Source organism: Cydia splendana, chromosome 7 (assembly GCF_910591565.1).
Source record: "Cydia splendana chromosome 7, ilCydSple1.2, whole genome shotgun sequence".
Classification (NCBI taxonomy): domain Eukaryota; kingdom Metazoa; phylum Arthropoda; class Insecta; order Lepidoptera; family Tortricidae; genus Cydia; species Cydia splendana.
In genome coordinates, this window is record NC_085966.1 from 18,766,535 (window position 1) to 18,781,647 (window position 15,113).

Below are 15,113 nucleotides of genomic sequence, written 5' to 3' on the forward strand. Positions count from 1 at the left end.
GTAAAAGCAAAGACGTATGTAACTTCGTATAAGACGAATAAAGTCTAAGGAAAAAACGTGCCTCGGAATTCAAGTAAAACTCATTCTCGAATAGATGCCGCACACACCTTTAGCCTATCCTCGGCTAGATGGCGTGACGACACCGTTTCATATTTAACAATTTTAACACATAGATATCAGTGAATGAACATGGATCAAAATGATATAAAAATAATAAAATCATTTATCCATATATATACATTTTTTGATAACTTTATACGTTTTCATTTTGAGTTTTAGTGGTGTGTCGATAGATGGCAGTAAATTTACAGTGACTACAAAATTTACAATGACAGGCCCCCTCTATACTATCTATTCTTTTTGGTAAAAGTTTGCAATACAATCTGGTGTAATAAGAGTTTTATCAAAACAGGAATAATGCAACTGTTTTTCAATTGAAATGTCTTTATATGGGTATGCAGCAGTTTTTCCTATTTGAACATTAAAATTGAAAGTTCATTAAAGCAGCAAGTTTAGTGACGACGCCCAAAGGGCAGGATAGCCTTTGAAAAATTGCCCCCAGCGTTTTTGGGTCGAAACTATAATCAAACGATGCCTTTTGAAGAGGTAATACCCTGCACAAAGTTTCGCCCCTCTGTTACTCCCTGGGGGTGAAAAATACCCGATTAACCCCAAAACTGTTTTATTTATTTTTTCCTAAAACTATGAAAGTGACGAATTTCAAATTTTGTACAAATATTAATGAGACTAAAAGCTATATATTAAAAAAATATGACCCTCCTAACCATTTAAATTCTTGTAAAATAAAATTTAAAAAAAATCTAATCATCCTGTATTGAGTTCGACTCTTGGTACACACACCATATTTTTTTCAAATATGAACCAAGTGTCGCAAATATGCATTCTTGAAAACGAATTATGTATTTGCGGCACTTGCAATTGAAACTCTCGGTCCTTGGTCGTCAGACACCAAAACTCTAGTAAAATAAATTTCTACCAAACTAGTCTGGATGTCTGTCTGGCGACCTACGAGCTGGCGCATTTTTGCACAAAAACTCAGCCTCACTGTGCTGAGGGGGAACGCGGCCAGCGTCCTGGGAACAATGCCTCAGGCTAATTTAGGGCTAGATTTATGATTTATTTATTTTGTTATTTAATCTCTGTTTTATTAATATATTAAATAACCTAAGCAGCAAGTTATTGAACCATTTCAAATTGGACGGAACCCTAATAACCTTTTAATATTAACGCCACCTAGCGTACAGTCTTGGTACCCTGGAGAACATCATCTGCTACTTACTATACATACTTTTTTATATTGATAGTTATTGAAATAGATAGACGGGGAAGGGACGTTGTTCGGCCATATTTGTTATTGTGCTCGATAGGGATTTATTTAGATCATTTCATTTTAGAATAGACTAGTTAATGTTTGTGATGTATTTTATTTCCTTATTACCCTTTCTCAAAAGTTTCTATACAGTGACATAAACACGTACTACTTATGAATATAGTTATGCCCAGTGACTGTGGATACCCCCTGTGGTAATTCGCTGTAGTCATCCAGCGATATTTATTGAGAATTAGTGCCGATAAATCGCTTTAAAGTGGCGGGGGCGTCAAATAGCAATGGAAAAGGGGGACGACAAGCTGCCCCGGTCGACGTGGGGTCTCCCCTGCTCGATTGGGAAGAGGGTGACCATTTCAGTTTTGAGGACTCGGAACGTTTCGAGGGTGATTCCTTGTGCAGTTGGAGCTCGGAGCCTGAGAGCCTGTGCAATAACTGGCGAGGATGGAGAAGGCCGAATCTACAGAACTCATTCGGCAACCGTTCCGCGAAAAAGTCCGTTCAAGGTAAAGCTTCTCTCACACAGCTGATCCTTTGTCTCGATCGGCCGAAATTAGGCCAGTATTACCTAATTTCTGACAATACTCGCCTTTGTACCCTGAAATAAACTAGTTTTATGTCATCATTTGTCGATATATATGCATTTTGAACTTATTTTCAACGAAAGTGAAGTAGTGTAGTATAAGCACGTACATAGTTTGTATCTACATACAAAGAACAGGTGCTGTGAAGTCATTTACCTCTGACTGGACAGAGCAGTTAATAATAATACTTTGGTTTCCAATCCCTGCTCTTTGTTGTTCAACATTCTCAAACATCGTATGCTTCAAATTTTACTTTTAATTTCATTGCAATTTACTTTTTCTCAGTTGATAGAAAGTTTCATACAATGTGTATCTGTACTTTCACAACTTTCACTGATTCATTTTTAAATAGTCATAATTGAGATTTCCTGCATGTTTTGTCACTTAAAACTAGTCTTAAAAGGAGAAACTTAATTATTAGACATTTTGTTATATACTGTTTACTTATTTCTTAGTATGCAAATATACCTGCCTTAGCCAGCTATTCAAAAAGTTGTCTACTCAATGTTTACCTGAATATTTTTACCCAAGATGTTATCTAATTTAACTAAAATTGGCAATATTATGCACTATTATATTAATTAATATTATTAATTAATCTGTAATGGTTATGATATTCTGAATATGTATGTACTTATTTATATGGTAGTCTTAAATGTTATTTTTGCCAATTTTGCCCTTCAGCATTTATTTCATTTAGGTATTGATTTCATAACCATTTGATACATCAATCTTTTTATTCAATTAAGTATTGTAGGTATGTGGCTTAAATACCTTAGTTTGTGTAATGTACTGTGCAGATTTCTCATGATAAGGTAATTTACACAGTGATAGGTTTTGGACAGTTCATAATCATAGTAATAATCATAATATTGTTTTTATTTTAATCATTTTATTTTTAGTTATTCAGTTTTAACTTTCTGAAACTTTATTTCATTAATTTAATACGGTATTAAAGTAATTGATAGTGTTATTGTGGTACCTCACCTACTTGTGTTATTGTAGTATGAATTCCTAATATACACTGAGTGTAGGTACATTTGAAATTGAATTAATCTTTAAAATAGAGGCCCATCCATGGGGTATTTATAGATTTATCAGAATTTAACTAAACATGCTTGTAACAAACACTTCATTATCTCACTATAATAGCTGTGCCTATAGCTTTGTTTTTGTGAGCCTGATTTAGATTTTCCTCTCCTAAGGGAAATTTTAAGATATAATGAAATTTGCCATGTAGGTAAGTAGGTGTTTTATGTGCTGCTACTTAGTTTGGTTAATACTATAATATAAAAAAAAACTTAAAATAATTCTGTTGGAAAATATCAATGTACTTATAGCAGATTATCAGATAGATGCTTGAAAATAACTATAAGGGTTCAAAATTTTTTGCGATGAATGCACCATGCTGTACGAACGAATTTGAATGTGTAAACGGTGCATCAAATGTTTTGAGAGGCGCTGTGGCAGACAGTGAACCACAAAAATTACATTGTTGTTACAGAAAAGACTGTGTCGAGTCTAAGCGAGTTAGCAGCAAAGTGCGTCGCCTGCCACATACCGTTCGAACTAGTGGAACATGTATACCCACCTGTTCCGGAGCAGCTGCAGCTACAGATCGCATTCTGGAGCTTCCCGGACAGCGAAGATGACATCAGACTGTATTCATGTTTGGCAAATGGGTCAGCGGATGAGTTCCAACGGGGCGAGCACTTGTTTAGAGATAGAGCTGTTAAGGATGTGCTACAGATTGGTAAGTACTTTTTTTTATGCAAGAATATAGTGCTTCAGTCTCTAATATTGGTTAGTTTGGGTAAAGGGGTCTCACAGTCCCTATCATAGTATCATCAATTTACTTGACCAGTGATATAAAAAAAAAATCAAATAAACCTACTCATGGTTTTTTTTTTCATAAGAAATTTTTTAAATTTATCAGTTACATCAAACCAGATACCTAGTTTCTGCCGGGATTTGTAACAAATCTTTGACCCTTTTTCCACAGTCAACTGTCCAATATCAGATATCAGGAAGAGTTTCTTGGGCTTGTTATTGCATATGGATGCATCATTTTCGTTTGCCATATTAAGGAAATAGATGTAATACTAATGTTTGAGCAAATACGGCCATGTAGGTGGCTGACACAATAATATACCATACTTACTCATAAAATTTAAGCTCTGGCATCAAATCACGATGGTTAGTCGATGTAAAGTACAGTCTGCAAAAACGTGTGCCTTAACTGTTTATTTTTTCCATCCAGGTTTCCACTTATCAGCCACAGTGTCGTTCAACATGCCTCGAGCTCAGTTCAACGTGGCAGTAACATTCGACAGGCAGCGAATATCGTCATGCAACTGTACTTGCTCGTCCACAGCGCACTGGTGCTCGCATATCGTCGCCGTGTGTCTCTACAGGATACATTTGGTACGTATTCTGTTTAACATAGAGCTCAGTTTAGTGTGGCGGTGACGTTCGACAGACAGCGAAACAGCGAATATCGTCGTTCAACTGCACTTGCTCGTCCACAGCTAGTGCACTGGTGCTCGCATATCGTCGCCGTGTGCCTCTACAGGATACATTTGGTAAGTATTCTGTTTAACATTGAGCTCAATTTAGCGTGGCGGTAATATTGAACAGGCGGCGAATATCGTCATGCAACTGCACTTGCTCGTCCACAGCGCACTGGTGCCCGCATATCGTCGCCGTGTGCCTCTACAGTATAAATTTGGTACGTATTCTGTTTAACATAGAGCTCAGTTTAGCGTGGCAGTAACATTCGACAGACAGCGAATATCGTCATGCAACCGCACTTGCTCGTCTACAGCGCACTGGTGCTTGCATATCGTGTGCCTCTACAGGATACATTTGGTCCGTATTCTGTTTAACATAGAGCTCAGTTCAGCGTGGCGGTGACGTTCGATAGACAGCGGATATCGTCATGCAACTGTACTTGCTCGTCCACAGCGCACTGGTGCTCGCAATATCGTCGCCGCGTGCCTCTACAGGATACATTTGGTACGTATTCTATTTAACATAGAGCTCAGTTTAGCTGGCCGGCGAGCCCTTCCAATCCGACCTGCAGAAAGCGGAAGAACCAAAGGCCATACAATCATGTCCGCGAAATGGAAACGGGATAGCATGAACATGTAATAGGTACTTATACTTATTTTCAAGAATATGTTATGTATATCATAGTTTTACGCAAAGTTTTAACATAGTACTTAAACGTCAAAAAAGTTAGACCTAAATGTCCTAATACGATCATTTTGAAATCACGAAAAAAATTCAATATGTTCGCGATAATCTCGAAAACTTCTAAACGGTTTTTCATGCGGTTTTCACCTATCAATAGAGTGATTCTTGAGTAAGGTTTAGGTGTATAATATGTTAAGATTTGTGTAACCCGTGCAAAGCCGGGGCGAGTCGCTTGTCTTAGATATAGCACAGCTATAGCTTAGTGTAAATTCTCGAAAATAGCATTTCATTTTTCTGTCGTAAAGTTTCAAAAGTGACGAATACTCGTACATAGTTGTTTACTTCAACTTTACGATGGCATGGCAACAATATCGCTTTCACGTGATCGCGATACGATTAGATATTTCAATGTAACTTCTAAGTGTTGTCACGTAGCGGCTTTCCCGGCGCGGCCTTGGCATTAGGCGCTAGCAATTCAAACTGCCAATGCCACGAATAGCAAAGGAAATATGATATTAAAGAAGCTTATTTTTTTGACCGATTCAACGCGCAAAAAGTCTGTTACAATCAAAACTAACGGTCAAATATGTGATTATGATTATACCTATTTATTTTGCGAGGCACACCGTCTAAGAAATAGAGCTTTAGAAAGTATGTTGAGATGAATATTACGCGTTTTTTTTTAGATCAATAACATTTTATACAGTTTAGATTGCGTTTCCACCAGAGATGTGCGAGGATGCGTAGCGAGGGGTGTGTTCGTTAGGAACCAAATGAATTATTTTATTAACCTATCCTCGCTTAGCGCAGTTTTAATAGATTGCTAGACATTATTAACTGAAGGTGACTATTCTAGTAGAAAATGCTTAGGTATCCCTAATTTTAGGCACGGACACTAAATTTAAAGTTAAAACTGAGGCTAATCAGTGGGATTATGCAACAAATAACAATGGAGTCCTTATGGCCACAAAACCGTTGCGTCAAACTTGTTATATTTAAATGTCGTAGGCCGATCGTAAGATCAGGCAGATCGTAATGTTCCTGTGTAATGTTTTGACGATAGTCACATTAAACCAATACATAGGTAGGATAGGTTCGTTAGGTTGTTTCAGATGCCCGAAGGGCAAACTGCCCAGAAATAGGAGCCCCGCGTAGCGGGGCTCCGTCGACTCAGGGAACGGGTCAAAGATTTCCACGTTTCACGATATGCCTAGGAATTTCACGATATGCCTGATCTTACGATCGGCCGCCGACATAAATAAAGTATAATCTCTAAAGTGTTCAATGTCGTAATGTTAGCATGCCCCTTAAAATTTGGCATTGGTGACTCATTTTTAAAAGGATCACGTATTAGAGATGACTGTCTAGACGAAACGTGTTAGACTAAAATACAAAACGAACAAACAGCTTACTCTTTTAAATTTAATTATGACCACTGTCGCTGATTAGTGTAAGTACATACTTACATTTATAAGTCTTGTGACTTGTGAGTGGCTGTAAATTTAAATACATTTATGCAAAGACTATGCTTCAATGTATTTAAATTTACAGCTTGAATTTCTACGTTTGGCTCTCGAAAAAGCGTATATACTATTGTAATGATTAGCGCCATTAGCGGCTACATACTTTAAAACAGCATAACTTTGTAAATTATGTTTCTATCAGAACTATCTGTCTGTATCTCAAAGGCGTTGTGAGTGCCATTAATTATTTAAATAGCCTTTTATTTACGAACATAATACAGCTTTTAAAATAGGGTGGATAAACTATATCTTGTTGTTATTATATGCAGTCAGCCAAGTGACAACAATTATGGAAAAGTGTAACTACCAAAAAAATGCATTTTTGTTGAATTATAATGCTTTAAAACCATGGTTTAAAAAGTAACTAGCGACCCGCCCCGGCTTCGCACGGGTTACACAAAACCTTAGCAAATTATATATCTAAACCTTCCTCAATAATCACTCTATTGATAGGTTAAATCCGCATGAAAATCCGTTCAGTAGTTTTTGTGTTTATCGCGAACGTACATACACACAAACAGACAGACGCGGCGGGGGACTTTGTTTTATAAAGTGTAGTGATAGGGGTCTCTATTGTTTCCAAAAAAAAATTAAGTCATAATGTATTGTTTGCCCGCATTTTCGTTAGTCATAATTTATTTGGTTCAGAAACGCGTCACTTTTAAGGATTGCCATAAAAGAAACCTAACCTATCTATAGGATAACCTTACGAACATCCTGAAAAGTTAACGGTTTCAGTTTTATGACTAATGATAATACGACAAACAATACATTATGACTTAAAACTTTATGGGAAACAAAGGGACCCCGTAGTGATAGTTATACAGGAGAGCGTAAGAACGTAACCATGGTAACGAGTGACAAGGAAGTGGATTAACCCATCAAAACAACACACATGCCTAGATTAAAATTATAAATTACGCAACCACGCTGTGTCAGATAACCGGACGCATTAAACACCGGAACTTGATTCCTTAAGCCAAATCTCTTCCTGCTAATCTATTGGCATTGGCATTCATCCCAGATAGAATATAATGTAAAATCATTGGTTATACCACTTATATAAACGATCTTATGAATTAAATGTAAAACTGCTTGCTGTCAGGGTTCAGTCTCAATTCAACTTGTTTTAATAATAACTCGTATATAGGCAACAATTTGGTCACTTTCGTAAACGGTAATGTTGCCAAAATATTGTAAAAAGCGAAATTGTATTTGAAATGCATTGCATTCAAATGCAACTGATAAAAAGCCAATAAGAATAATGATGTCACGAATTTCATAAAATGTTCAATAATGCGCCAGAGTCAATGTCACAGAATTCTTACTGTTCAACTGTGTCAACAAAACATAAGTTTGACAGCGAATCGCGATGTCTCGCGAGATTCGTTAGCATGAGTCGCGTGACCCTTTTTTTTTCGTTATTCGACTGTGCCTTAAACTTAAAGGGGCCCACTGATTAACAGTCCGCCGGCCGGTATCGGCCTGTCAGTTGTTCGGAACTGTCAAAATTTTGTTCTAACTGACAGGCCGATACCGTCCCGCGGACTCTTAATCAGTGGGCCCCTTAAGACTACAGGCAAACGTCGCCGATAATTGCATACGATTTGCGATACATTGAGACATTTTGATCGATCGATTGATGTCGGTGCACATACTTAGCCAGCGATTATCTAAAATCGCATGCCATTTATTGCAACGCGTGTAGAAGCCAGAAGATCAAATAATCACATGCACTAAAACTGTATTTTCTCTTCTAGCCAACACAAGTATGCCTGCGAGCGCCCGTATCAGAGTCCCTCCAAAGGCTCAGACGCGACCAGCTACAGAAGTTTGCACAATACCTTATATCGGAGCTACCACGACAAGTGCTACCCACGGCTCAACGTATACTGGACGAGCTGCTGTCCGCGCAGCCGAACCAGATTAACACGACCTGTGGAGCGCCGGATCCGACCGCGGGGGCGTCAGCGTATGAATATACGTCGTGGTTCCTCGATGAGAAGACCTTGCACAACAATATCAATAAGATTTTAGTCAAGTTCTGTGTTCCTGCTCCTATAGTCTTTAGGTAAGATTTTTTTCGACAAATTCTTAGTTTCTCTTTCTAATTCTGGCTGTCACTGCCATCACCTGCGTGTTGTATTGTACCTATTTTTCACTGTTGAGTGAGGTAAAATTTTATAAAGGTAAAAATGTCCAATAGTAGTACATCATTTTGTGTCATAACCTTAAAACTGTTTTTTTTTTAATGGAGAAGGAGCTACCTTTCGACACTTTTCGCGTCGAGCTGCTTGTTTTGAGTCATGTCATGAATGACAGCAATAAGAAGCACTTGCAGTTGCAAATATTAGTTAGCCGGAAAGTTTTGCAGACACTTCGAAAGGGGCGAGTTGAAAATAATCAGTCAGCATTCATTAATTTCAAAAAATAAAACAAAGTCTCAAAATCTAATGTAATATTTTTAATTTAGGTCGAATTTCTATCTCAGCTATTTTAATATTTTTTGTATTTTGGTTCAAAGTATTATTTTACTAACGTATAGCTACTTATTAACACAGGACAATACTTACATTCTAAAGTGATTTAATTAAGGATGATGATTTATGCTTAAATTAAAAATCAAGGCATGACTAAACTTCCTGTAACCTACATTGACACATTGACACGCGTGTTTTATCATAAGTTACAAATAAATTACGTGTTATATTTACATTGCAATTCACATAACGGGAATTGTACACATAATATACCTTCCTATGCATTTCTGAGAAATATGGCCATTGACATTATCCGGAACTGATGAATAACCCGACTTCGAACTGACGGGAAACTGAATGAATGAATAACAAAAAGAGATGAATAAAGTATTTTTGAATAAATTTACATGCTGACCTTTTGAGTCCTGTCTACTTTATATACATCGGAGGCGTTGACCCTATACAGAAGAAATGGCATTCAATATAGCTTAAAAGCGGTATTAAAATAAAATACTTTTTTAGATCCCGTAAGGGGTTGTGCACAAATCACGCGAGGTGTTTTCGGCTATTTTTTGACCCCCCCTCCCTCCTCCCTGATATTTGGTGAGGTTTTTGGATACCCCTCTCCCCCCACACAACCTCACGTGTATTTTTTTTAATTTTTTTCATTCGACCTAATTTTAAGATAAATAGTATAGTATATAGAAAATCTTGTTTATTTTTCTATTTTCGTTAAATAGACTCGCTATTTCGAAGTGCAGAGTGAAGATTTATGTTTAATGCAACCGAGAAAACGTATCTACTCATGTGGTAGGTTTTTTTTTCTTAGTTTCGTTCACTGTAGAAAAATACACGTGAGGTTTCCTTATACCCCCCCTCCCCCAACGTGATCTATCGTGACCTTTTCGTGAACCCCCCTCCCCCTATCGAACCTCGCGTGATTTGTGCACAAGCCCTAATGTCTCATCTCAGTTAATATTTTAACTTTGGTCAGAATCCGAAACCGAACTGAAGTTATATTCTGAAACATAATCTAAATGCAGTATTTCGTTATTATTTACCATCAATATTAATTATTTTATGTAAATCCTTTTAACACATTCAGTGCCGAAAACCCGACTATCGGGTATGTTATGATTTCGTTCCCAGGCCGGACGACCCAATAGTCGGGATTGTGGTACTACTACTTTATTACTTATATGACGAAATTATTGTGGCCTGGCCCGGATGTCTTGTTTGACTGGGTGGCAATGAATGTGTTAAAGTTTGTAGCTTGGGAAATTTTAATTGTCAATAAATTATTTATTATTCATAACACAAGTGTAGTCTGTCCTCCTTTCTCTCGACGAACAATCATCTCAATGTCTACTTACTTCAACCATTAGCTATTCTAACATGTCCCCAATCTTCCAGTGACGTAAACTACCTAAGCACAAGCGCGCCTCCGGCCGCGGCGGAATGGTCGTCCCTTCTCCGGCCCTTGCGAGGCCGAGAGCCCGAAGGCATGTGGAACCTCTTGTCCATAGTGCGAGAGATGTTCAAACGGAGTGACAGAAACGCTATACCGCTTTTGGAGATCATCACTGAGGAGGTTATGGCGTGTGAACAGGTACGTAAAATGCTATTTAAAACATAAACATGTAAAATTCATAAAGGTGGAATTGTCTCTTCTCTGACTTTGCGAGGCCGAAAACCAGAGGGCATGTGGAATCCATAGTACGAGAGATGTTTAAACGGAGTGACAGTAACGCTACCACTTCTAGAGATCATTAATCATTACTGAGGTCATGGTGTGTGAACAGGTACGTACAATCTCATTTAGAACTTAAATCCTTGTAAAATACCTACGCAAAGGGCCAATCGCGGCTGAATCGTTCCTTCTTCGGCCCTTGCGAGGCCGAGAGACAGAGGGCATGTGGAACTTGTTATCCATAGTGGGAGAGATGTTCAAGAGTGATATTTAGCCTCCAAGTGCGGTGAGGAAGTGTAGACCAGCAAACACATTTCCCGGCGCTGTCCCTTTACTTTGAACCAGCTGAAGGGTCACACACTAGACTTCTTCACTTAACAGTTATATTCTCATTACTATTAATACTAGACTATTGACCATATGCTGTCCCAGCAGAAAGACAAGTATAAGACGGTGATTATAATGTTTATTTGTTCGTTCAGATAATAGTGTGGTGGTACAGCACAAAAGCAGCGCTGGTGGCGTGGGGCGGCGGCGGCAAGCACGGCGGTAGCGGCAACTCCGCCGCGCAGCACGCCTGCTCGTCCTTATGCGATGAGGTAATAACAATGCTTTATGTACTTAGTACTTACCATTTTTAGACTAACTTCTTGGAATTAATGATGAATTAACTTTGGCAACGATGGAACTGATGGCAACGCCACTTAACCAATCCCAACCGTCCTGCATTGGCAAACACTTGTCAATGCCAAGGCTGAAATGTCACTTGATTCGCAAGATATGCTTTAGGGTGGTATTCCACCTGTCCAATGTGTATTTGCGTCTCACATTTTGCTTAGCGAGAGAGTGAGACGCAATTAGACAGACTAGACAATGCTTTTGACCTAATGCAATGCCTAAAATGGAATCTGTTGATCAGTGCTCTCAAACTCATATGCTTCAATATTATTTCCTGCAAAATATTCTTTTTTTTAACAGGTTGTGGTACTTTGGCGTCTGGCTGCCCTGAACCCCGGTCTGGCTCCCCATGAACGCGACACTTTGCACGAGCAGTTCACTCAGTGGCACATGAAAGTGTTAGATAAGGTAAGATACCACAAATAAATAGATCAATGCATTAATTTCCGCTACCTTAAGGTTGTGTCGAAGAGTTCAACGACAAAAACGCCTAACATCGATGTCCGAATTGTTTGACCTAAGAAGTCAAACAATTCGGATAACAACTAATAGGGACCCCATAGCATTGATTTTGTAGCCCCCATGATGAAACTTTGAATCAGCAACAGCGTAACCACTTAACCGTGAGAAGCAGCATTACGTTATTTAATTGTTCTATTAATCGTGCACTTGAGCTATGTTTACATTGTAATTAATTGAGCTCTCAATATCACTTGGTGACTGACCGCACGCGCGACACTGTATATGGCAGGGTCGCCATGTAAGGTGAGGGTTCGGAGTTGAGTAGAAACGAGTGTTCAGCTTAAATTATGCTTAGCAACCTAAATTATGCTTTATTACTGCACTGAATACATGAGTAAAATGGTCCTTATATATATCCTATCAGCTACGTACATAACTATAAATAGTATATACTACATCCCTGTTTATTGCAGCGAAGTGTCAATATCAACTTATAGTACATTATTGTCGAGGCTCGGAAGTAGCTACTTGCAGGCTGAGGATTCGTTTTAAACGGACGACCTTGGGAGTCCGTTTAATTGAATCCGAAGCCAGCAAGTAGCCTTCCAGCCGAGTCATATATAGTGCTTTTCTCAAAAATGGTGCAAAAAAATATAAATATCATAGAAATATTTTACAAAAGCAACGTTCTTACGTATATATTTTCACATAAAAAAGTAAAAACAATTGAAAAAATTAGCTTTGCCGCCTTTTTATTTTTTTAATAAAAAAATCATCATCTGTTTGGCTGTTTAATGGGCCTGTGCCTTCATTTGATATGGCCATTTCAACTTTTAAAAAGTTTGGAACTCGACAAATAATGGAATTTGTATGCAACATTGCAGTCCCAAAATCGAGACTGCAATGTTTTTAACTTTTTAATTTTTGACTGACCATAAACTACGCGCTTCGCGACCTATTTTTTAAACGGCAAAGTCGACTTTGCCGTCCATTTTTGAGAAAAATAAGTTTCCGATTTAATTCACAAGTTGCCCGTCTAAAGCGCACAGTCCCTGCCCAATTATACCACATAATCTACGGTATCTATTTCTCATGACAGGTCGCCAAAAACCGCAACAACCACATGGGGAGCTCATCATCCCACACCCGCCACACGAGAACCCACTCCCATCCCCCCTACATCAACGGGATATCCGAAAACGAAGTGTTCCCAGGCTTCCAGCCCGCTATGGAGGCCTGCTATCTGGAGTGGGATGACTACCAGATACCCGGAGTGACTTACACCAAGGACCTGAACCCGCTGTACCACAGTCCGTTCACTATATTCAGGCATGCTGATAAACAGGCTGATGTGCATCAGGTTAGTCCACTTTTAGATACATTTTAGAATGAAGTGGTCAGGCTTCTAACCCGCTATGGAGGCCTGCTATTTAGAGTGGGAGGATTACCAGATACCGGAAGTGACTTACACTATAGTTCGTTTTTTTTTAGCATTAGAAAGAAGGTAAACAATCTTGACGTGTCTTTTTATAAAAAAATATTGAAAATAGCTTAAAAAATTTACTTAATATTACTTATGAACGCAAAAGAATCAATGGTGATTTTTAATAAAAAGACATAGTGAATAGAATCAGGCGTTACTTAGCGGAAATCCATATTAATGAAACTCGATTTCTTTTCGCGGATTAGCAAAGTAATATTTTGGTTTTAATTTTTATTTAATAAAAAGACGTCAAATTCGTTTACCTTCTTTCTAATGCTAAAAAAACGAACTATGATAAGGATCTGATTCCGCTGTACCACAGTCTATTCAGAGTATTCAGACACGCTGATAAACAGGCTGATGTGCATCAGGTAAAATTATGTACAGTTACCTGTATAATATATACTGCCATATTTGCGATTTTACCGATTATAGAATGCTTCCTAACTTATTTACTACTGGGAGCATTCCGCCGAAATGTAACCATTTTTATTTATTTCTTCTGATAAATTTAAGAAGCCGATATTTGGCTAGTTAATATTTGATATGTTTGCTTTAAGTTGAAAGGTTTTCGAGGTAGTTGTCATACGCGCCACGCCTTCGGCAAAAGTTGTCAATCTGATGAAATACCTCACTTGATTGATGAATCCTAAATAGCACAAATAACTTTTGTCCGTATCGTAAAAACTTCGTTATAATTGCAGGTGAATTCATCAAAAGCAGTATTAAACAACGAGATGTCTTTGAGCTATCGCCTCACCAACCCTGACCCTCACCGCACTTTGGTGCATCGGACCAGAATTAATGTGGACTTGGCCATCCCAGGACCTTCAGGGCAAGTAAGTAAAGTCACCGAAATCGGGAATAAAACGGTAATCCAAAAAAATACTGACTTAGTTTCCCTGTGTATCCGCGCAATTCATCTTAGTACTATCAAAAAGAATAGATAGTATAGAGGGGTCCTGTCATTGTAAATTTTGTAGTCACTGTAAATTTACTGCCATCTATCGACACACGACTAAAACTCAAAATGAAAACGTATAAAGTTATCAAAAAATGTATATATATGGATAAATGATTTTATTATTTTTATATCATTTTGATCCATGTTCATTCACTGATATCTATGTGTTAAAATTGTAAAATATGAAACGGTGTCGTCACGCCATCTAGCCGAGGATAGGCTAAAGGTGTGTGCGACATCTATTCGAGAATGACTTTTACTTGAATTCCGAGGCACGTTTTTTTCCTAAGACTTTATTCGTCTTATACGAAGTTACATATGTCTTTGGTACTATTAAATCTAAAATTGCGTGACCTTTGGTAGGATCTGAGATCTGGTTAACAGCTGATGTTTGAAATGAATAATTTTTATTCGAAGCTCGTGAAATTTTCTTTCAGCAACCTTGTGGGTCGGGTGAGGGCAGCAGTGAGCAACCGGGACCCAGTGATGGAAACCATTCAAGCGTTTCCTCTGAAGGTTAATTTATTCAATATAATATGTCAATATTGTCAATATAATATACTTGTATAATATTGCTTTTAGATACTGATATGGATGTATTAGATTTATATTTAACTGAAATAGAGGGCGTATGATCAGTTTTTACCGACCTGAACTAACTCACTTTAATTAATTTTGAAGTCCAATACTTGTAGAAACCCTTAAG

At 38.0% G+C, this 15,113-nt stretch overlaps 1 protein-coding gene across 1 annotated transcript in view; it reads left to right on the top strand.

Annotated features, from left to right (window-relative positions):
* Nucleotides 1–449: 449 nt before the first annotated feature.
* Nucleotides 450–15,113, top strand: part of LOC134792311 (zinc finger SWIM domain-containing protein 8 homolog) — a 42,617-nt gene continuing 27,953 nt past the window's right edge. Inside the window, exons 1-11 of the mRNA XM_063763580.1 lie at nucleotides 450–453; nucleotides 1,582–1,854; nucleotides 3,437–3,685; nucleotides 4,193–4,356; nucleotides 8,411–8,721; nucleotides 10,544–10,739; nucleotides 11,303–11,419; nucleotides 11,799–11,906; nucleotides 13,060–13,320; nucleotides 14,148–14,282; nucleotides 14,845–14,923. Coding sequence (XP_063619650.1) covers nucleotides 450–453; nucleotides 1,582–1,854; nucleotides 3,437–3,685; nucleotides 4,193–4,356; nucleotides 8,411–8,721; nucleotides 10,544–10,739; nucleotides 11,303–11,419; nucleotides 11,799–11,906; nucleotides 13,060–13,320; nucleotides 14,148–14,282; nucleotides 14,845–14,923 — 1,897 coding nt within the window. The remainder of the gene's footprint in view (nucleotides 454–1,581; nucleotides 1,855–3,436; nucleotides 3,686–4,192; nucleotides 4,357–8,410; nucleotides 8,722–10,543; nucleotides 10,740–11,302; nucleotides 11,420–11,798; nucleotides 11,907–13,059; nucleotides 13,321–14,147; nucleotides 14,283–14,844; nucleotides 14,924–15,113) is intronic.